This window comes from Sarcophilus harrisii, chromosome 1, assembly GCF_902635505.1.
Source record: "Sarcophilus harrisii chromosome 1, mSarHar1.11, whole genome shotgun sequence".
NCBI lineage: Eukaryota > Metazoa > Chordata > Mammalia > Dasyuromorphia > Dasyuridae > Sarcophilus > Sarcophilus harrisii.
The window spans coordinates 157,944,257-157,968,498 of NC_045426.1; the positions used below are offsets into that span (position 1 = coordinate 157,944,257).

The 24,242-nt window shown below is 34.4% G+C and overlaps 1 protein-coding gene across 8 annotated transcripts in view; it reads left to right on the top strand.

Moving 5' to 3' along the window:
- MAST4 (microtubule associated serine/threonine kinase family member 4) overlaps positions 1-24,242 on the top strand; it is a 786,570-nt gene that overhangs the window by 750,098 nt on the left and 12,230 nt on the right. For 6 of the 8 annotated variants that reach the window (XM_031965792.1, XM_031965783.1, XM_031965801.1 and 3 more), the window contains 3 exons: positions 6,226-6,426; positions 9,514-9,743; positions 10,205-10,327. In XM_031965792.1, coding sequence (XP_031821652.1) covers positions 6,226-6,426; positions 9,514-9,743; positions 10,205-10,327 — 554 coding nt within the window. The remainder of the gene's footprint in view (positions 1-6,225; positions 6,427-9,513; positions 9,744-10,204; positions 10,328-24,242) is intronic. The other 2 variants (XM_031965810.1, XM_012541072.3) reach the window with 1 other exon arrangement.

Genomic DNA, 24,242 nt, shown 5'->3' on the forward strand with positions numbered 1-24,242 from the left:
AAAAAACTAAGCCCAGGTGTGGCTATCTTTTTAAAATATTATAAATTCTTAATATTTACATGCAACATAAGTGTCCTGCATGAGCCCCAGGACACCTTTTACAAGTGAATTCTATCAAACATTTAAAGATCAGCTAATTCCAATGTTAGATAAATTATTTGGAATAATAGGTAAAGAAGGGATTCTACCAAATCCTTTTATGGAACAAATATGATATTGATACCTAAGCCAGCAAGAGTGAAAACAGAAAAAAAAAAATAATCATAGATCAATTTCATGAATATGGATGCAAAACAATAAAATAGTAACCGAAAGATTACAGCAATATATTACAAATATTGTACATTATCATCAAATAGAATTTGTACCAGGAATGCAGTGGTAACATAAGGAAAATATTGACATAATTGATTATATCAATAATAAAAGTTTTTTTTTTAATCATATAATTATATCAATAGGTTCAGGGAAAAAAACTTTTGGTAAAGTTCAACCCTCATTTCTGTTAAAAAAACACTTGGTATAAATGGATTTTCCTTAAATTGATCAAATGTATTTCTCTAAAATCAACAGCAAGCATTATTTGTAATAGCCTCTTAAATCCCTTTTACCTCTAAAGCTATATCGTTGAGCATAGTGAGGCTGAGTCTCCGTTTCCTCATCTATAATAAAAAAGAAGGGGCATGGGATACGTAGTCTCTAAGGTCCTTTATAACTTGAAATCCTTTGCTCCTAGAAGGACCTAATTAGAAAGGAAAACCCTGGTCTCAGCAGAGAGGCTAAACCAGGTTGACCATAATTGATGGCCCTCAAACTCATTGGTGAATGAGGGGAATAACTGCTCCTTACTTGTTCCCCAAGTGGAACAAGAGAATGAAAACATTTTGTTTCAGTGACCTATGAACTTGGCTGAAGCTGGTGCTGTGGACCACTTAGAGCTTGGTCAGGTATCACAAATGCCATGGTCGTCCACTACATCCCGGGCCATCCTAGTCATCTTGACTTGTGCCTTGCCACTGGACTTTGATGACTCAAGAAGAGAGAATGAAGCTGATGATACGATTCAGCTTCACTTAAATCCAATCCACACACAAGTTAAGACATCACCTTGTGATGTCACTAGTCTTCTTCAAAAACAAAAGATGGGCAACAGCAACAAAGCTATGTACTACAATTTAAAAATAACTTGATTCATATATAATGTTCAGTTAATACAATTTCTCAAACACTTAACAAGTCCCTTCTATGTTCTAGAATTGTGGAAGACTAATGAGAAAAAGGTAAAAATGAAATAGGTGTAGGGGGACCTGAGTTCAAATTCAGCCTCAGGCACTTAACATTTCCTGCCTGTGTGACCCTGGGCAAGTCACTTAACCCCAGTTATTGAAGGTCATTTGCTCTCTGAGTTCAAATTCCCCCCCCCCCAAAAAAAAAAAAAAGAAACAAGCCCTGCACTCAGGGAGTTTGTGCTTTTATTGAACAAGTCTATTGAGGAAAGAAAAATGTTCCTGGATTGATTATGTTAATGAGGTAGACTAATTAACCAATTCTATGTGTTAGTATTATGAATGAAGGAGAACTTGATAACCCTTCCTTCTAAGAATCTAAAATTATCCAGTGTGGCAGAATAGAAAGAGAAAGAGATTCAAATTCTATTACTACTGCTTACTGCCTTTGTGACCTTGTACAAGGATGTAACCTCCAAGACTTCAGCTAATTCATCTATAAAATAAGGGGTTTCTTCTTCTAGATCTTTGAGTCTAGGAACCTATAACCCTATCCTCTTCAGTTCTTTTCTTCCCTCTTTCTTGCTGGATATCTTCAAACATTTGTAGTTTTTTTTAAATGATTGTTAATTCGTTCCACCCTTATTACTAAGTCTTTATTTCTCAAACCATTCATATGAATCTTTACTATTTTCATATTTTGCCACTTTATTTTATACTATATATTTACATCTGTTTATAATTGATTTTTAATGGGTAAGTTGCTTATTACCTCTTGCCCTGTCAGTCCCACTGAGTAATAGGAATGGGGAGGAGAAGAAGAGAGTCTCAGGGTTTTGATTGATCACTTTCATAATTTTGAAAATATCTGTCCCAAGCCCTGCCATGCATTTAGATTAATTGATTAAAACTACCTTATTTCTTAGTCCCTTTCTTTCTCTCTCCCATACCCACACTAAAAATAATCAAAGACCTGAAGGGGTGCCCAGAATGGAGATGAGTTCAGCTACTCATTGCCAAGGATAATTAGAGAATCAGACGACCGTGACTGTCATAAAATTAAATTCCTTGATTTTTATATGGCTCTACTATCTCGTGCATGTTTGCATACACACACACACACACACACACACAGTTGACATTTAGAGAACATTAAGGTGACACTATCTGTCAGTAGACAAAAAAGTAAATCTCCTATCCAGTGCTATATAAATTAAATAGGTAAAGTTGAAAGGCTGGAAGGAGAGTGGGGAGAAAAAAGAAAAAAAAGAGGGAGAAAGAGAAAGAAGAGAGAGACAGAAACAGACATACAGATAGAGATAGAGACACAGAGAGGGAGAGACATAAAGACATAGAGATATATACACACACACACACACACACATACAAGGAGGAAGGAGACACAAACACAGAGAAACCCTAATATTGTTGCCCAGTATCCAAGTATGTACAGAATATTTGCTTTTTTTTCCCATTGTCCAATTGATTTTGAATCTGAATATGTTAATGGAAAATTAATATAAAAATCCATTGTCATAGAGATGCCCAAATCCCCTGGCTAATTAAAAATATCAATGAATCCCTTATATTTGATATTCTGAGGATTTATTCTTACAGATTTCTATAATTTTATCTAATATCAATTACAAGAAAAATATTGCATTTATTGCAGTTTACAATATCCTAGTCTTATATTCTTCATTCTGTTGATTAATATGTGGTATAGCTACAAAAATTCTTAAGTTAATAAACGATAAAGCAATTGTTTGATGTCATTTGTTTTCAACTCTTTGTGATCCTTTGGGGTTTTCTTGGCAGAGATCCTGAAATGGTTTGCCATTTTCTTCTCCAGCTCATTTTACAGATGAGGTAACTAAGGCAAACACGATTAAGTGACTTGTCTAGGGCCACACAAATAGTAAGTGTCTGAGGCTGGATTTGAACTCAGGAAGACGAGTTTTCATGACTCCAGCCCAGCACTCTGTACACTGTGGTGTCACCTAGCTGTCCCAAAGCAGTTATTTACCATACTTCTATTTATAGTCTTATTGAATTTACCCATACATATTTGGGCCTGTTGCTCTCTCTATGTATGTTTCTATATTCATTCTATTACATGCTTCAGAGTTAGGAAGATTTGAATTCAGGTTAAGCCTCTGATACATATTGACAGTAAGACCCTGAGCAATTAGTCTCTTTCTCAATTTCCTTAATAAAATTTAAATTTAAAAAATCAAGAAACTAATTCTACTGTTTCTAAAACCCCCAACAATTAAAATGGAGGTGATAGCATTGACCTCAGAGATATGTTATAAAGATCAAAAGAGATAAGTGCTTTGAAAGCTTTAAAATGCTGTAGCAAAATTAGCTACTTATATATATATATATATTATAGATAAAAATAGATAAAGATTGAACAAAGTACAAAGAGCAAATTATAATTTGGTTATTTATAAAAAATAAAAAAGGCTTATATCCCATAAAGATATTTTTTTCATTGGCCCTTTAATTTAATTAGATCAAATGGAAATAAATGAAACTTAAAACACCATATTCATTGTAAGGCAGATTATAGTTCAGCTCCAGACTCCCATATGATTTCCTTAGATCAGACTAAAATAAGTGGGTAAGCAAAACTTCACCTAGGAAGACCCATAGATTAACTATGCAGATAAAAATAAAGTTTAGAAAACAAAGAAAACATGAGCTCTTCAGAGGGTTGAACTAGATGGCCAATGAGATTTCTTCTAATTCTAGAACTATGGTCATATATAAAAAGAGATCTGACTGGATGGTCCCTGATGTCCTTTGTAGCTCTAGATCTAATATCCTATAAATAATTCTTAGTCAAGTTTTCTTTTCAACTAAGTTTTTTTTCAACTTTAGTTTTCAACCAAACTGCTAAGCAATTAAAAAAGTACTTGTCTCTCACTTTTAGTTTGCCAAATTAGTTTTAATGTGATTTAAGTACTTATAGGGATTGGGTACTCTCAAGGTGATAACGATAAGGGAGTTTTGTTTCGTGGCCCCTGGAAATTCAAATAAGATTATGAATACTCCTTCTGTGGAGGAGAGGAAGTGTTATCAATGATTAGCAAAACATCCAGCCAAGCATAATAATTTATGAGTGAAAAGGTGAGGGCTACTGTCACATGTCTGCCCTTCAGTAGACTTGGAAGACTTGTTACTTCTCCAGACAATGTGCCTTTTCTTTAATCAAGTCTACATTAAGTAACCTTGTCTTCTGAAGCCTTCCATCCATTCTACCCCACTCCAGCATGACATTATCATATCATACCCAGAAAGGAGACCTCTGGTGGCAGAGAGCAAATGACCTTCAATAAATATCTGCTACCACAAGGGATGAGGGAATGAAATCTGAAATCCTCAGTTTAAAAATGGGACCATATGTTATGATTAAGTAAATTTTAAAACAGTTACATTATTTTCTCATGTCCTAAGTAATTTCAAAAGGAAACCAGGACGTGTCACAATAGATTATTCACCTTGATAGATGAATGTAATCTAGCAGTAACTGAATGTGTTGAATATATTTTTCTTTGTTAAAATTCATTAATTATTTAAAAAGTGACCATTTCCTTCTCTATTTTAGAAACAATATAGGATAAGGGGATATATACACATAAATAAATAAATAAAATATGTATATATATATATACACAAATGTATATGTTTATATTGATGTGTGTATACTTATATGTGTATGTATACACACACATATAACTTTAGACTCATAGAGGCATGCTCAAAGTCATCTGACATTTAATATAAAGGAATCCATTATCTACCATGTTCTGAGGGTCTTTCTTAAAGCTTTCTATAATTTAAGGAAAAAACTGCAAATACACTAATATGATTCTGTTCCTTTTTGTGCGAGAAATAAAACTTGAAATTCTTGAAAGACTTCCTTAAATTATAGATTATGAGGGGGAGAAGGAGAACAGGAAGTTTGTATAATGGAAAAAAAGAGGAGACTGAGATGGTTTCCATACAGAATTTTATATTATATTTTATAGATAGTAGGGAGCCACTGAAAATTTTTGAGCATGGAAGTGGTATACTATGCAATAGAAAGATTATTTTGGGGGTAAGGAAGATTAGAAGCAAGACTAGCTAGGTAGAGGCTGTCATTTTAGTACAGATGGGAATACAGAGGGAAGGAGGTCTTCCTTGGTCACAACTTTGTGGGTTGTCATATGATGGAACTCAAATCCACAGTATTTGATAGAAACTGATTGGTGATGAAGGATGGGAGAAAAGGAAAAGTCCAAGATTATCCCATGTCAGAAGGACACATCAACAAAAATTGAGAATCAGGAAGGAAAAGCAGCTTTCCTGTAGGAAAGACAGGAGGAAAGGATGATGGATTCTATTTAGGGTCTGTGGAGTTTGATGTATCCTCAGAGAATCCAAATGTTTGGTTTTTAGCAGTGTTTCTTATGATATAGAAAAGGGTTTTCCTTACAGATGACATGGAATGGAGTTGAAAATAAAAAATGTGAATCTTCCATTGGAGATTATTTTCCATGATAAGAGTCCTTATGACATAATAGTCTAAGATCATGACTTTTATGAGTCATTCTGTCAGTGACCTAGGTAATTCTCTAAGAATGCAAATTGCAGGCTAGATGTCAACTACATTGGCAGAGGAAGTTCTCTCACCTGGGGATTCCAAATATCAATAAAATCACAAATTAAGGCCCTTTCTACTATAGTGCAATTATTGTTACCAGAGCGGGGGACAAATTCATCCATGGACAAGACAGAATCCTTCCTCTTCTTCCTTCTCCTCCTTCACCTTGCTGAACACCTTGTTCTGTTTTCTAATGTTTCCCTGGCATTGTATAATAGCAAGGTGGAATGTTTCCCAGCTATCATGTCTGTCTGTCTCTGTCTTTGTCTCTCTGTCTCTCTCTCTCCTGCCATATCCACAATCCATGGTTTTCCTGAATGTGTTTATCCCTTCTTCTTTGTACAGTTGGAAGTTTTTCAGAGCATTTGGATCAGATAAATGGAAGGAGCGAGTGTGTGGACAGTACAGATAATTCCTCAAAGCCATCCAGTGAACCCGCTTCTCAAATGGCTCGTCAGCGATTAGAAAGCACAGAGAAAAAGAAAATCTCTGGGAAAGTCACAAAGTCCCTTTCTGCCAGTGCTCTGTCCCTCATGATCCCAGGAGGTAGAGATAAATCTATTAGCATGAAATCTTGTGGTTTGTGCATGCTCCCTTCTTACCCCATTTGGAACACTGATCAAAACGTGAGATTTCTCTCGGCACGAATAGAGTCAGAACTTTTATCTCCTGACCCCTGTCATTCCCATAGAGCACTTGGTGGCTTATTTCCTTATGTTTGTGTGTCCCTTCCTTTCTTCATCTGCTGGGGAGAAAAGAATCAAGATCCTTCCTTTTAATGAAGCCTTTAAATTCCTGTCAGTTTTAGACCAACATGTCATGAGAGTAACTCTGTCTTTTCTCACTGTGAATCCTTGCAGTTCAGATGTGGAGATCTGCACAGATGCATTTTTACATGTCACAAAACAGCTGGCAGTATCCTTGTCTGGGAACTAAGGATGATTTTCCTCATTTTAATAATGGAGGAAAGAGTCATGGGGAAACACTGTGATACCATGAATCAGACAAGTGTTGGAATTAAGTTTTCCTTTGTTGATCTATTGATCTGTGATGTCTCATCTTGCCTTCAGTATATTTGCATGCTTGTACAATCTGGAGAAACTGTTTTCTTTTGGGGAGCTCTTTTTCAAGGGCCTAATTTTGTCATCAGTGAATAATTCTAGAAATCCCTGATGTATTTCCACCTCCAGAGGTGGAAAGGACAATAGTGGTAATGTTTATTACTTACCAGGCATAAAGGAAATACAAGATGCCAAATGGGAATAGAATAACTTAGCAGATGGCTTGTATTGGAAATAATACAGGCTCTGTAGGATGAGAATGTTTTCCACTTTCTATATTCACACAAATGTAGAGAGAAACTTGGTAGGTGCTTTTCTGATCCCCTTATTTGCAGCTCATTGACATGCTCATTTCTAAGTTCAGTTTGCTGTCATAAATATCCTCCCAGAGCTGCAAAAGATATTTCTGTGTGTTTCTATAAACCACAAGCAAGATGGTAGTGGTGCTTGAAGGGAAAGGTGGGTGTGATGTGACTAGTCTAGAGAGAAAGGGGATTCCAGTTGATGAATGACACCTTAAGCTGTAAATGCTTGGGAAAGAGGATAAGTAGAGGTCTAGATTTTGTTTTCTTCTAGTAATAATAATAATAATGACAACTAGAACTTATATGGCATCTGAAGATTTGCAGAAGGCTTTGTATGTATTATCTGATTTGAGTCTCACAATAGTCATTTGAGGGAGGTCATATAGATTTTAGTGTCTCCATTTTGTAGACAAGGAAACTTAAGGCAATTTAGTAATTTGTGCATGGCTGCACAGCTAGTAAGTATGTCAGAAATGGAATTTGAAATCAAGTCTCCTCTGAAGCACATCTTTCACTTTATCCACTGATACCACATGGCTTCTTAATTATGAAAACGAAATTTCATGAGTGTATATGTAGGTGTATCTATAAATATCTATTAATATATGTGTATATACATTCACACAAATAAATGTGTATATATCATATATATATATATATATATATACTCCTTTTTGCATTTCTTTTTTTTTTTTTTAGAATTTTTAGAATTCCAAAATTCTCTCCCAGTCCTTCTTAAACCCATTGAGGAAGTAAACAATATAATACCTATTATTCATATGAAATCATATAAAACATAAAATACATATACAATATGTACATAAATACACATATATACATTTATACACACAAATATATATGTTTGATAAGAGTATATATATATATATGTGTGTGTGTATATGTATGTGTGGTACATACATATACATATACTCATACCAGATACTTTAGGAATATCTTACCTGTCTGTTTCTGCTCTTCCTCAGCCCCTTAAGTTGCATGTGAAATGAAATCAAATAATTTATGTTAGTGTTTTACAAACTTTAAAGTCCTATTTAAATGTATTCCTTCCTGAATATTTCCAAAATCATAAATCCAGCTATAAAATATTGCCCTGATTAGACCAGAGAAGTTAATGAATCAGAACCAAGATATAAGATAGCACCATCCAGCAAAGGGACAGGTGGTTCATTGACTTGGAAGTCAAGGAGAACTACGTTCAAATTCTGCCTCTGACAAATACTGGCTGTATGACCCTGAGAAACCAACATTTTTCTCAGGTCTCTAGACAATTCTCTAAAATTGTAAATTGCAAACCTATCTTAATAGAAGTAGTTTGTTCACCTGGGAGTTCTCTGTCCCAGTGAAATCACAGATCTAGATACCAGTCCTATTGCTTATAGGAAAAAAAGTCTTTTTTGAAAGGGGAGTGAAGAAAGGTAAGAAGAGAGAGAAGGAGGGAAGGAAGGAAGAAAGGAAGGAAGGAAGGAGACAGAGATAATGAGAATTAACTAAGCACTTCTTGAATAATTTCCATTTCTTTCATCTGTGTGGAATCAGATTATTGGTGTCAAGAAATAACACCTTGAAAACCAGTTATTTGATTGCCATAGCAATGAAGTTACTCTTTTATATAGGCACCAGTATTTCTGAGCTTCCTGATAAATTACATAATCACAACTGTCTTTTAATACTCAAAATCATTACTTAAAGCTGCTGCTAAGTTGTTTTCTTTGTTATGTGTTTGGAAGGAAAAAAACCTACTATTAACATTATTAAAGTTGCTAAGTTTAAAATTTGAAATGTTGGCAGCTGTTAGTGTCGCTTGTCTAATGCTCATTGTGTAAGATTTGCTTCAAAACAAGTGATTTCATGTTTCCTCTTAATTAAGCAATAAAAAGAGCAACAGCTTGAAGCTCATCGGAACAGCCCCAAATAAAATAACATTTTTTTGTGTACGTTATTATCAAAATATTTAAGGGAGGAGAGGGAATTTGCTTTTAAATTGAAGGTATTAGTTGAAAAAATTAGTATGAATAGTAATAGTTTCCAAATTATAAGGTACATTTGATAGTGACATTTTTTAGATCAATGCCAGTTCTCAATGTTTTCGTTGTCTATTTTCTTCCATTTCATTGAAATGAGTGTTTCTGGGGTGGCTGGATCAATCACTCAATCAAACCTCTTCTAAGAGTTCATTTCTTATGATTATGGCTATTTATATTTTGTATGATTGGAATTGACTTTGACAGGTGGGTTCTTTGTTGCAGATATGTTTGGTGTTTCTCCCCTGGGAAGTCCAATGTCTCCCCATTCCTTGTCCTCCGACCCTTCCTCTTCCCGAGATTCTTCCCCCAGTCGAGACTCCTCAGCAGCTTCTGCAAGTCCCCACCAGCCCATTGTGATCCATAGTTCAGGAAAGAAATTCGGTTTTACCATCCGGGCCATCCGAGTGTATGTTGGTGACAGTGACATCTATACAGTTCATCATATAGTTTGGGTAAGAACCATGGTATTTTAATTTTTTTCATTGAATTGGAAAGTGAATATATATTTTAGACAACAAAAATTAGGATAGTAAGATGACATTTAATTCCCTTTTTTTGTTAATTTTTAAAAAAATAACAAACATCTATTTTCTTTCTTTCCCATTTCCCCTACAGTCATACATTGAAAAATAAAATAAAACCCTTATAACAAATGCAGATACACACAAAACAAAGTCCCACATTGCTCAAATCTCAAAATATATCTCCTTTTGCACCCTGAGTCCATCATTTCTCAGGAGACAAATAGCTAGCTTCATCCATGGTTCTCTGGAATCTTGATTGGTCATATCATTGGTCAGAGTCCTGTAGGCTTTAATCCTTTTGTGAAAAAGCAGCACTCTCCTCTGAATCCCTTTGAATAGGGGATTGTAAGTTTTACTTAGCAAATATGTACTCTTCTCTTGGCCCTCAGAATGTGGAAGAAGGGAGTCCAGCATATCAAGCAGGACTGAAGGCTGGAGATCTGATCACTCACATCAATGGAGAGCCAGTGCATGGGCTTGTACACACGGAAGTCATTGAACTACTGTTAAAGGTATGTGTATCCATTCTGGACCAGAAATCCTGATTCGGATCATACTTGTATCCCATTTACTCCTCACCCATTATCCTTTTCTTTTCTTTTCTTTTTTTTTTTGTCTTTTTTTGTTTTTTGAAACTTTTTATTTACAAAGCATATGCATGGGTAATTTCCTCCACATTGACCCTTGCATAACCTTTTGTTGCAATTTTCCCCTCCTTCCCCTCACTCCTTCCCCTAGCTGTCAGGTACTCCAATACATGTTAAGTATGTTGAAATACATGTTAGCTCCAATATATGTATATATATATATGTATACATATTTATACAATTATCTTGTTGTTTAAGAAAAATCAGGTCAAGAAGGAAGAAAAAGAAAAACTGAAAAAAAAAAAAACAATACAAGCAAATAACAACAGAGAGAGTGAGAATGCTATGTTGTGTTCCACACTCTGTTCCTGATGAGATTTAGAGTAGTCTAGAGTCCTGGTGGTCTAGAGGTTAGTGGCTATAAGAAGTTATTAAGAATCCCCATTAAATCGGCCACAGGTTCTAGGAGTGAAAGAATTCACTCATATCTGAATATTAGTTGCAAAATGAAAGTTTATTGTTAGATAGAAACCAGTTTACCCAGAGACAGACTTCTACAGTGGCAGACCTATGGAAAATAAGAGTTTTGCACTGAGAATGCAGTTCTCAGTGGACAGAAAGTCCTGGCAGCAAAGAAACTGCCAAGGTCCATCTGTAAAGACTTTATAGTTCATGGAAGCTGTTATATTGGGTATCTTAGTGAGGGTTGGGAAGCTCGAGCTGGGCAACCCAAGCAAGTCAGAATGGGGGCTGGGACAACCGGAGCAGATCAGAACCAGTGGGGGCTGGGACAAGCCCGGATCTCCTATTAGAATTCAAAGGGATGCTTTTTGACCAGGATTTGTGAATCAAAGGCTCTGGCAAGGCAACTACTCTGGGGAACATATGTCTCAGCCAGGAGGAGCTGGGAATCTGAAAGGAATCACAGATCAATAGGAAATACAGTTTCTTAAAGGGACCCCAACATGCTTCATTCCCATGGTTCTTTCTCTGGATATAGATGGCTCTCTTCATTACAGAACAAGTGGAACTATCTCATTGTTAGAGCCACTTCCATGAAAACTGATTGCTGTATAATCTTGTTGCTGTGTATAATGATCTCCTGGTTCTGCTCACTTCACTTAGCATCAATTCACAGAGCTCACTCATCCTGTTGGTCGTTTCTTACAGAAGAATAATATTCCATAATATTCACACACAATAACTTATTCAGCCATCCTCTAATTGATGGGCATCCACTCAGTTTCCAGTTTCTTGCTACTACAAAAAGGGCTGCTATAAACATTTTTGCACATGTGGGTCCCTTTCCCTCCTTTAAGATCTCTTTGGGATATAATCCCAGTATAAACACTGCTGGATCAAAGGGTACACACAGTTTAATACCTTTTTGAGCATAGTTCCAAAATGCTCTCCAGAATGGTTGGATTAGTTCACAATTCCACCAACAATGTATTAGTATAACAGTTTTCCCACATCCTCTCCAACATTGGTCATTATCTTTTCCTGTCATCTTAGCCAATCTGACAGGTATGTAATGGTATCTCAGAGTTGTCTTAATTTGCATTTCTCTGATCAATAGTGATTTGAAGCACTTTTCATATGATTACAAATAGTTTCAATTTCTTCATCTGAAAATTGTCTGTTCTTATCCTTTGACCATTTTTTCAATTGGAGAATGGCTTGAATTATTATAAATTTGAGTCAATTTTCTATATATTTTAAAAATGAGGCTTTTTTTATCAGATTCTTTGGATGTAAAAATGTTTTCCCAGTCTATTGCTTTCTTCTAATCTTATCTGTATTAGTTTTATTTGTACAAAAACTTTTTAATTTAATATAATCAAAATTATCTATTTTATGATCAATAATGATCTCTAGTTCTTCTTTGGTCACAAATTCCTTCCTCTTCCACAAATCTGAGAGATAAACTATCCTATGTTCTACTAATTTGTTTATAATATCATTCTTTATGTCTAGATTATGAACCTATTTCGACCTTATCTTGGTATACAGTGTGGGTCTATGCCTACTTTCTGCCATATTAGTTTCAAATTTTCCCAGCAGTTTTTGTCAGATAGTGAATTCTTATCCCAAAAGGTGGGACCTTTGGGTTTTTCAAATACTAGATTGTTATAGTTATTGGCTATTTTGTCCCGTGAACCTAACTATTCCACTGATCAACTTCTCTATTTCTTAGCCAGCACCAAATAGTTTTGATGACTGCTGCTTTATAATATAGTTTTAGATCTGATACAGCTAGGCCACCTTCATTTGCTTTTCTCTTCATTAATTCCTTTGAAATTCTTGACCTTTTGTTCTTTCAGATGAATTTTGTTGTTTTTTTTTTTAGGTCAGTAAAATAATTTCTTGGGAATTTGATTGCTATAGCATTAAATAAATAGATTACTTTAGGGAGTATTGTCATCTTTATTATATTTGCTCGACCATCCACAAGCATTTGATATTTTTCCAATTGCTTAGATCTGACTTTAATTGTGTGGAAAATATTTTGTAGCTTTACTTATATAGTTCCGGACTTTCCCTTGCCAGATAAATTCCTGAATATTTTCTATTATTAACAATTATTTTAGAACCCATTATCCTTTTCTATGATGACTGCACTCTTGACTTGGGGAATTCCATTATTAATTATGGTTCTTCCAAGTTGGGACATTGTCTAGTGTATAACAATACTCTTCTAAAGGGCCACATTTAACTGTGACTTTCTGAATTCCTTAGTAGATTATCCTGTGTTGTTCTATAAGAAATAATCAGTAGGATGATTTCAGAAAGACCTGGAGAAACTTTCATGAATTGATGTTAAGTGAAGTGAGTTGAACCAAGAGAACATTATACATAGCAATGAGATTATACAATGATCAGTTCTGATAGACATGGCTTCTTTCAATAGCGAGGTGATACAGGTCAGTGATACAGGCCAGTTAATTGTCTTATCATGGAGAGAGTCATCTGCAACCAGAGAGGACTGTGTGGATTGACTGTGAATCATAATATAGTATTTTCACATTTTTGTTGCAGTTTTCTTGCATTTTGTTTTTTTCTCATTTTTTCCTTTTTGATATAATTTTTCTTGTGCAGCTTGATAACTGGAAATATGTATAGAAGAATTGCACATGTTTAACATATGTTGGATTGCTTGCCATATACGGGAAGGGATGGGGGGATGGAAAGGAGAAAAAAAATGGAACACAAAACTTTGCAAGATTGAATGTTGAAAACTATCTATGCATGTATTTTGAAAATAAAAAGCTTTATTAAAGAAGTAGATTATTCTGTGGATCCAGACAAAGAGTATCAATAAAACTGTGAGATGAGATCAGCAGATGTTTGCTGGTAAATGGAACTGCCTTTAGAATTCATGGTGGTGGTATAGGAAACGTGTAATACCAATTATGGAAATAGGTATAGCCAAACAGAAAATAGGTCAAATCCATTTTTAGATTGACAGCAGTGAAAGAATTGGCCCAAATAACATATTCAGTTTAGGTTTTTTTTTTAATGTTGCTGATGAAATAATAGAGGATCTTAAAAATCTATTTTAATGGATTTTAAAACATAATAAATTCCTAGAAACATTAGTACAAGACAGAAGGGATGTGAAAATCCTGGTCTTTGAACACAAAAGACAGTCCTATTTATCCTGTATACAGGCTGCCTTTGTGACAAAAGTATTTTTTTTTAAAAGATCACTAGCCCTTTCAGTCCTGGATAACTATAGAGCTCTGGGGCCTCTGTAGTACTTTGATTTTCCATTCTAGTCCCAAATAGGTATCAGATATTTAAAATAAGGCAAAAATGGCTTAGTTCAGAATTCCTTTCCAAACCCTGGCTGGGGCAAAGCACCTCGGGGCAGCCTTCATTCACTGGAGTAGTCAAATAGAAAGTCACTATGTATCACTGAATTTGCTTATAAACATGATAATAATCATTTTGTTTTCCTTGGAGCTGTGGAGTACTACACACTGTTGAATCAGTAGTAGATGATTCAGCTTCTAAGAACATAAAAGGAGATGAGGGGGAATCAGTGTAATGAAATGAAAAAAATAACTACAAGGGGTTTAATTATCTTCTCAGTGAGCTATGTGATCATGCTGGGACTTCCATGTTTAAGAGACAGATATTTCCTGAGCAAAGGCAGTTATTTAGTGGTTAGCACTGACCATTGATAGAGTCTGTCTTCACTGTCACTAATTGAATGACATGGAGTTATCTGCTTTCTTGTATCCTTCTGTCAGGGATGTGGTATGCTGAGTTTGACAACTATCTCCTTTCCTTCTATCCCTCATACCCCATCCACATGAGAAAGGGGCTGCTAAGTAGCTTGGGACCAAGAATAGGATCCGCTGGGGTCCTCAAACTACGGCCCACGAGCCAGATGCGGCAGCTGAGGATGTTTATCCCCCTCACCCAGGGCTATGAAGTTTCTTTATTTAAAGGCCCACAAAACAAAGTTTTGGTTTTTACTATAGTCCGGCCCTCCAACAGTCTGAGGGACAGTGAACTGGCCCCCTATTTAAAAAGTTTGAGGATCCCTGGGATAGAGCATTCTAAAACTTGGAGTCAGAAAAACCTGTGTCTTCAGACACATAGTAACCGTGTGATGCTGACTAAATCACTTAACCTCTGCCTGCCCCAATTTCTTTATTTGTAAAGTGTAATGACACTTACTTCTCAGGTTTGTTGTGAGAATAAAATGAGATTATAGTTGTAAAGTGCTTTGCAAATCTTTAGGGAGCTAGAGTATTAGACCTGGACTTAGAAAGACTCCTCTTATTGGGTTCAAATCTAGCCCCAGCCACTTACTAGCTATGTGACCTGGGCAAGTCATTTAACCATATTTGCCTCAATTTTCTTATTTATCAAATGAGCTGGAGAAAGAAACAGCCAACCATTCCAATATCTTTGCCAAGAAAACCCCAAATGGAGTCATGAAGAGTTGGACAAAACTGAAAAGACTGAACAACAGCAACAAATTGCAAACCTTCAAGCAGTATATAAATGCTTGCTATTATTATTTTTTCTATGTAAGCACTCACTAAATCCAAAAAACCACTGTGACCAGTCATGCTCTTAAAACATGCATAGCCAAACTGTCCAGAGTTTAAAATTTTCATTATATCATCCCAAATTTCCTAGGAACTAAGGCGTTTGGAAGAGCTGGGTGAAACACAGGAATTAAGAAATGTGCTCTTTGTCATGTGTAATATATTTGGTCCTCAGTAGAATATAAAATTTTTGATGATAGATTATACTATTTTTGGTTTAGCATGTAAAGCACCTTGCACAGTTACTTGTAAGCGTGTGTGTGTGTGTGTGTGTATGTGTATGTGTGTGTGTCTAGACCTGAGATTTCATCAGTATATGAAGCTACTTTCCAGATAAGGAAACTCTGCAAATGTGCCTCAACAACTGTTTATTTAATAAATTCAATTTAATAAACATTTATGAAGTGCCTACTATGTGCCAGGCATAAAACTAAATACTGGGGATGCAAATAAGAAAAAGAAAGACAATTCTTATTCTCAAGGAACTTTCAATTTATTAAGAGACAATAGGAATTTGGAAAGAAGAGAAGAAGAGGAAGGACACCACAGGCTACCTGGCACAGGACCATCATATCCCATTGAGTTGATACAAAGCCAAGCTCAATTTTTCCCCTAATGAAAAAGGTATAGAAGGCTGAGGAAGGCAAGAAGGGTTCTGAGTATTCAAGGTTGAGTTAGGTAGCATGTTGATAACTTTAGAAGTGATTAGCTTATCCTGGGAGGCATAGCACTGATTTGTTCCAGGATCACATAGCTAGTGTATATCAGAAGCTAGATTTGAATTCAGATTCTCTATCCACCATGGAACCTGATTTCTCTTGTACACAGTAGGACTTTTACATAGTAGGCACCTTTATTAATATTGTTGTTGCTTAATTGAAGGTAGCTTCTCTAGTCCATAAGGAGGGCTTTTTCTAGTCACTAGCCATGTTTGTCTTATCCTCTGGTATTCATTTTAATATTAAGACTGTCCCAGAAATACCCTAGCCATGTGTTTTTCTCCTTCAGGGAAAACCAGAAACAGGTAGAACACTACAGAAAAGAGGGAAAATGTAAACAGTATTTAGGTATAGTGAATAGGCCCTTATGTGACTAAAGCAATAAAAGTTTATAAAGCTTAGGGCCAGACTGTGGGAGACCTTGGATATCAGACCAGAGAACAGGGATTGGTCTTTATTCCATAGATATCATTCTTCCTTAGTACTTCAACAACCATAGTAATGTCTGCACTTCTCTGACTAGTAATTAATGCATTTTGCTTATATTACATTAAACACATAGCCATTCGGTGACCCAAGAACATATATGAAAAGCCAGTTACAGAATAAGTTGAAAAATCAGTTACTTAGATTCTTTCTAATTATTGGAGCAGTCCAGGAAACCAGTAATTTCCCTCTGCTCTATACTAATCATCTAGGTAATTTAATAGGAAATTGAATTGATTAAAAAATTAACAGACTACTAGATTCATTTTTGATATTTTACTCTTTGGCCATATATAGTGTATGTATTTTTTCATAAGTACTCTGGGATTCAGTACTTTACCTACCATGAGACTTATTTTCCTTATTTGAAAAATGAGAAAATAGAATGAGATGACTTATAAGATTCTTTTCACCCTCTAAAACTGTGAGTTGTGAATCATCATTTACAAGCAATTCATAAATAATCTGAGTTCAGACATTTGTGGTAGATAAAATGATCTACTATCATGCTTCTTCATTTTCTCTCGAGCCCTAAAATTTTCCAAGTGAAAGGGAGGTAAAGCCATGGGGCTACATTGATAAACCCCAACAACCTTATGCTTGAAGGTGATCCTTCATAAATTACAAAAAGACTTACAAAAATCTTGGCAGAAATTTAACTTAAGTCCTTCAAAATGAGTTCTTATTGTTCTTCTTTGCTAAGGTCCCCTATCTTGTGAAATTGTCATTGAAGTTGAGCAGTATGATCTCATTCAAACCATAGAATGCAGCAATTATACAAATGTAGGCTTTTAAATATATTTTATTCATAAGTAATGTTTTCACTGATGAGTTGTCTGAAAAAGCTTTAATCAAATTATATTCCATGAAGAATTTGAATGGAAAGAATGTAGTAGCTTTGCTGATGTTTAATGTCTATTATAAAAGGCAGAGTGTTGACATGGATGAGACCAAAGCAAATCCTAGTTTAATGTAGTCAGTAATACCCTTGTTACTGTATCAAGTACTATTTGATCCCATTTGCCCTGAATTATATGTCCCTCCTTCAACACATTTGGGAAAAGGCATATTTAAGTATTAAGCAACTAAAGCAGGGGACTTGAAACAGGATAGATGGAGTCTAAAGAGATTCCAACAATGGATCATTTTTTGGGGGGAGGGAGGAATGAGCCAATTGGGGTTAAGTTACTTACCCCAGGATCATATATCTAGTAAGTGTCAAGTGTCTGAGATCAGATTTGAACTCGGGTCCTTTTGACTCCAGGGCTGGTGCTCTATCCAACTGCACCATCTAGGTGCCTCAATGATCAATCTTTAGGATAGTTATTGTAATAGAAACAATAATTCATAAGCAAGGGGCTGATAGATTTACTTTCGTTCTTTCCCTTACCATTGATTAGTTGTCTCATCTTTTTCATCTTTTCATATTCACTATACCATGAAGGAGGTACAGACTGAGCTGTATTTTATTGGGTCTGCGTTTTCCTCTCTGTTGTTAAGTTTTTTTGTTTGTTTGTTTTGTTTTCTTTTGGGGTTTTTTGTGCAAAAATATTAGATTGATTTATCATTTCCTTCTCCAGCTCATTTGACAGATGAGGGAAATGAGGTAAACAGAATTAAGTGACTTACCCAGGATCACACTTAGTAAGATATCTGAAGTTGGATTCGGATAGATGACTTTTCCTAACTCTAAGACCAAGATTCTTATCTTCTAATCTCTACTCTAGTGGTTCTCAGTTTTCTTCTACCACTGAGATTTCTTTAGTTTACTTGCTATTTCATGTACACAGTATCTTATCTCACATAGCTTTATATAAGCTTTTCCTTCCCTTCCCCACTGCTTGAAATATTTTACTTGCCTTGAGATTATAGTTCTGGCATTTTGCAACAGTATATATTTCTTGGGGTGTTCCTTGTGGGATATTTTTTCTGGAGGTGATTGATGGATTCTTTCAATGACTGTTTCTCCCTTTGGTTTTAGTATATCAGGGCAGTTTTCCTTGATGATCTCTTGAAGAATGCTATCCAGGCTCTTTTTTTTTTTTTTTTTTTTTTTTTTTTGGTCATGCTATTCAGGTAGATCAGTAATTTTTAAATTGTCTCTGCTGGATCTATTTTCTAGGTTCACTATTTTTTATAATGAGGCATTTCACATTTTCTTCCATTTTTTCATTCTTTTTAGTTTGACTGATTCTTGGTATCTCAGTCATTTTTTTCTTCAGTTAATTTGTATCCCTTTTTCCATTTTATTTTATTTTTTTCTGGTTTTGAGATTTTATTAAGCAATAGCTTCCCATTTTGAAAATATATGCAAAGATAGACTTCAACATTCACCCCTGCAAAACCCTGTGTTCCAAATTATTCTCCCTACCTCCTCAGTCCTCTCCTCTAAGTAGCAAATAATCCAATACATGTTAAACATGTCCAATTCTTCTATATATATTTTCACAATTATCATACTGCATAAGAAAAATCAGATCAAAAAGGGAAAAATGAGAAAAAAGCAAAAAGCAAGCAAACAACAACAAAAAAGGTAAAAAAAAAATTATGTCGTGATCCACATTCAGTCCCCACAGTCATCTCTCTGGATCCAGATGGCTCTGTCCATCACAGCTCTCTTGGAATTGGCCTGAATCATCTCATTGTTGAAAAGAGTCATATCCATAAGAATTGTTTATCACATAATCATGTTGTTGCTGTGTATAATGTTCTCTTGGTTCTACTCACTTTATTTTATTTATTTATTCATTCATTTAATTATTCATTCCTTTATTCATTTGTGGGTTTGTTTTTGTTTTTTACCTTATTTTGATATGGGGTGTGAAATGTAGGTCTGTGCTGAGTTTCTGACATATTTTCTAGTTTTCCAACTTTCAATAGTCAACTAGTGAATTCTTATTCTGTATCAAGTACTGTTGTTTAGGAGTTTAATCAAATTGCTGTAGGCCTTGATTATTGCGTCATGTTTATCTAATCTATTCTACTGATCCACCACTCTTATTTCTTAGCCAATATCAAATGGTTTTGATGACTGCTGCTTTACAGTATAGTTTTAGCTTTGGTACTGCTATTTTGGCATTGTATTTTTTTCCCATTAATTCCTTTGATATTCTCAACCTTTTGTCTTTCCAGATGAATTTTGTTGTTATTTTTCTAGTTCTATAAAGTAATGTTTTGGCAATTTGATTGGTATGACACTGAACAAGTAGACCAATTTAGACAGAATTGCCATTTTTATTAGCTCGGCATAGGCATGAACAAGAGATATTTTTCCAGTTGTTTAGATCTGACTTTATTTGGATGTAATGATTTTTTGCCAGTTTTCTGCTTCCCTTCTAATCTTGTCTGTTAGTTTTGATGTGCAAAAACTTTTTAACTTAATCACAATTATCCATTTTGCATTTCATACTGTACTCTAATTCTTCTTGGCTATAAATTTCTTACTTCTCCAGAAAGAGTAGACTATCCTTTGTTTTTCTAATTTGCTTATAGTATTATTCTTTATGTCTAAATCATGAACCCATTTTGACCTTATCTTGGTATAGGGTGCTAGGTGTTGGTCAGTGCCTAGTTTCTGCCATATAATTTTTCTATTTTCCCAGCAGTTTAATTGTGTTCATAGAGTTCCTGATTTTGCCTTGGCAGGTAGACTCCCCAGTATTTTATATTGTATAGTTATTTTAAATTTTGTTTCTCTTGCTAATGGACTTTGTTGATAATATATAGAAATTTTATTTTTATGGGGATTTATTTTGTGTCCTGCAACTTTGCTAAAATTGTTAATTGTTTCTAGTAGTTTTTAGTTGATTGTCTAAATATATCATCATATCACCTGCAAAGAATGAGAAGTTTCCTCATTACCTACTCTAATTCTTTTAATTTATTTTTCTTCTCTTATTGCTAAGGTTAACATTTCTAATATAATATTGAATAGTAATTGTGATTGTGGGTAGTCTTGTGTTATCCCTGATCTTACTGCAAATGCTTCTAGTTTATCTCCATTACGTAGAATGTTTCCTGGTGGTTTTAGATAGATGCTACTGATCATTTTAAGGAAAACTCCATTTATTCCTATGTTCTCTAGTGTTTTTAATAGAAATGGGTATTGAATTTTGTCAAATGGTTTTTCTGTATCTATTGAGACAATCATAAGATTTTTATTAATTTGGTTAATGATTATCAGTTATGCTAATAGTTTTCCTGATACTGAACCAACCCTGCATTCCTAGTATAAATCCCACTTGGTTGTGATGTATTATCCTGGTGAAAACTTGCTGTAATCTCTTTACTAATATTTTAAAAATATTTTTGCATTAATATTCATTAGGGAACTTGATATATAATTTTCTTTCTCTCTTTTGACCCTACCTGGTTTAGATAGCACCACCATATCTATGTCATAAAAGGAATTTGGTAGGACTCCTTCCCCTATTTTCCCAAATAGTTTGCAGAGTATTGGGATAATTGTTCTTTAAATGTTTGGTAAAATTCACTTATAAAGCCATCTGGTCCTGGAGATTTTTTCTTAGGGAGTTGATTAATAGCTTGTTCAATTTCCTTCCTAAAATTGGATTATTTGAATACTTTATTTCCTCCTCTGTTAATCTGAGCAATCTATATTTCTGTAAGTATTCAACCATTTCACTTAGATTTATTGCCATTCAGATGAACAAAATAGCTCCTAATTATTACTCTAATTTTCTCTTCATTAGTGGAAAGTTCACCCTTTGCATTTTTGATACTAGCAATTTGACTTTCTTTTTCTAATCAAATTAACTAAAGATTTATCTATTTTGTAGATAAACTAGTTCTTAGTTTTGTTAATTCAATAGTTTTCTTACTTTCTAATTTTATTAATCTCCTCTTTTATTTTCAGAATTTCAAATTTGTATTTAATTGGAGGTTTTTAATTTGTTCTTTTTCTATCTTTTTTAATTGCATACCCAATTCTTTGGTTTTCTCTTTCCCAATTATATTCAAGTAAGCATCTAGAGATATAAAATTTCCCCTAAAACTTTGGCTGCATAAATTTTCATGTTATCTCATTAATTGTCATTCTCCTGGATGAAATTATCAATTATTTCTATGATTTGATGTTTCACCTACTCTTCTTTAGGATTAGATTATTTAGTTTCCAATTACTTTTTGGTCTATTTTCCTCTGGCCCATTATGACATATAATTTTTATTACATCATATTCTGGAAAAGATGCATTTACTATTTCTGCCTTTCTGCATTTGATTTTGATGTTTTTAATGCCTTGATGCATGGTCAATTTTTGTGTAGGTTTATGTACTGCTGAGAAAAAAATAAGTACATTCCTTTCTGTTCCCATTCAGTTTTCTGCAAAGGTCTATCATATCTAACTTTTCTAAAACTCCACTTAACTCCTTAACTTTTTTCAAGTTTGTTTTGGGGTTTGATTTATCTAGTTTTGATAGAGCAAGGTTTAGATCCTGTACTAGTATAGTTTTGCTATCTATTTTTTCTTGTAACTCTTAAATTCTCCTCTAGAAACTTGGATGTTATGTCACTTGAGACATATATTTTAGTATTGTTATTAGTTCATCATCTATGATACCTTTTAATAAGATATTGCTTCCTTCTTTATTTCTTTTAATTAGATCTCTTTTTGTGTTTGCTTTATTGGAGATCATAACTACCCCTGTTTGTTTATTTGTTTGTTTTTTTACTTCAGCTGAAGCATAATAGATTCTGTTCCAGTCTTTTACTTTTTTTTCCCTTTATTTGTATCACTCTGTTCTAAATGTGTTTCTTGTAAACAACATATTGTAGGATTCTGGCTTTTAATCCAGTCTATTATTGGCTTCTGTTTTATGGGAGAGTTTATCCCATTCACATTTACTAACTCTATTTCCCACCTTCTCATTTCCTTCAAGTTTTATTTTTCTCTTTCCTTTCCTCGTTTCCCTCCTCACCAGTATTTTGCTTCTGATCACCACTTCCCTCATTCTGGCCTTCCTTTTCATAGCCCTTCCCCCTTTCTTATCTCTTTCCCCTTGAACTTCTGTTTTCCCTCCCTCTTTCCTTTCCCCTTTCTCCTTCTACTTCCCCATAGGATGAGACAAGTTTCTATATTAAACTAAATATGTCTGATATTTTTTCTTTGAGCCAAACTCAATGAGATTTTTTTTTTTTTGCCTCTTCATATGATATAATTTACCCCATTTTATCTTTCCTCTTCTTTCAGTGCAATACTTTTTCCACTTCTAGTTTCTTTTTTATATCATCACAGTAAAGTCAAATTATACCTACACCCTCCAAGTATACCCCTAACAATGATACAGTTCTCAAGAGTTAAACATGTCATATTCCCATATAGGGATGTAAACATTTTAACCTTTAAAAAGCATAGTTTTTTTTTTTCTTCCCTTTTTACCTTTTTATGCTTCTCTTAAATTCTGTATTTGAAGATCAGATTTTTTTTGTTTAGTTCTGGTCTTTTCATCAGAAATAAATGAAAATTCCCTATTTAAATAAATGTCCATATTTTTCTCTGAAAGATAATGCTTAATTTTGCTGGATAGTTGATTCTTGGCTGCACTTCATGTTCCGTTGTCCTCCAGAATATCATATGCCAGGACCTTCAATCCCTTAAAGTGGAAGGTGATAGGTCCTGGGTAATTTTGATTGTAGCTCATTAATATTTGGATTATTTTCTCCTTGATCTGATAATTCTGAAATTTAGTTACAATATTCCTTAGAGGTTTCATTTTAGCATCTCTTTCAGTAGGTGATTGGTGAATTCTTTCAATGGCCAATTTATCCTGCGATTCTAGGACATTAGGGCAGTTTTCTTTGATGATTTCTTGAAAGATGTTGTCCAGACTCTTTGTTTCATCATGGTTTTCAAGAAGTCCAATAATTCTTAGATTGTCTTTCCTTGATCTATTTTCCAAGTCAGTTGTTTTTACGATGACGAATTTTACATTTTCTTCTATTCATTTTTTGTTTTGTTTGATTGATTTTTGATGTCTTCTTGAGTCATTTACTTCCATTTGTTCAAATCTAATTTTAATGAATTAATTTCTTCAGTTAGATTTTTTTATCTCCTTTTTCATTTGGCCAATTGAACTTTTAAATGAGTTGTTTCGTTCATTGAATTTTTTTTTTCCATTCTACAAATTCTGTTCTTCAAGAAGTTATCTTTTTTCATTTTGCCAAAATTATTTTTAAGGAATGATTTTTTTCAGACAATTTCTGTGTTTCCTTTTCCAGAGCTCTCATTTCCTTTCCCCATTTTTCTTCTCTCTTTTAACATCTCTCTTGAATTCTTCTAAGAGAGCCTTGTGACATAGAGACCAACTTCTATCACCCTTTGAGGTTTCATCTGGAAATGTCTTTAGTTTTCTCAGGGTTGATGTCTGTTCTTCCCTGTCTCCATAAAAGCTATGTATGATCAGAGCTCTTTTTGCTTTTTTGCTCATTTTTAAAGGTTTATGTGTGCTTTTGGGGTAAAGTGGAAATTGTTCCAAGCGTCCTCTATAGGTGATTGTAGCTTCAAACTGCTTTTACTTGGTGCTGCTGGCTTCTTCTTGTGCTGAGTAG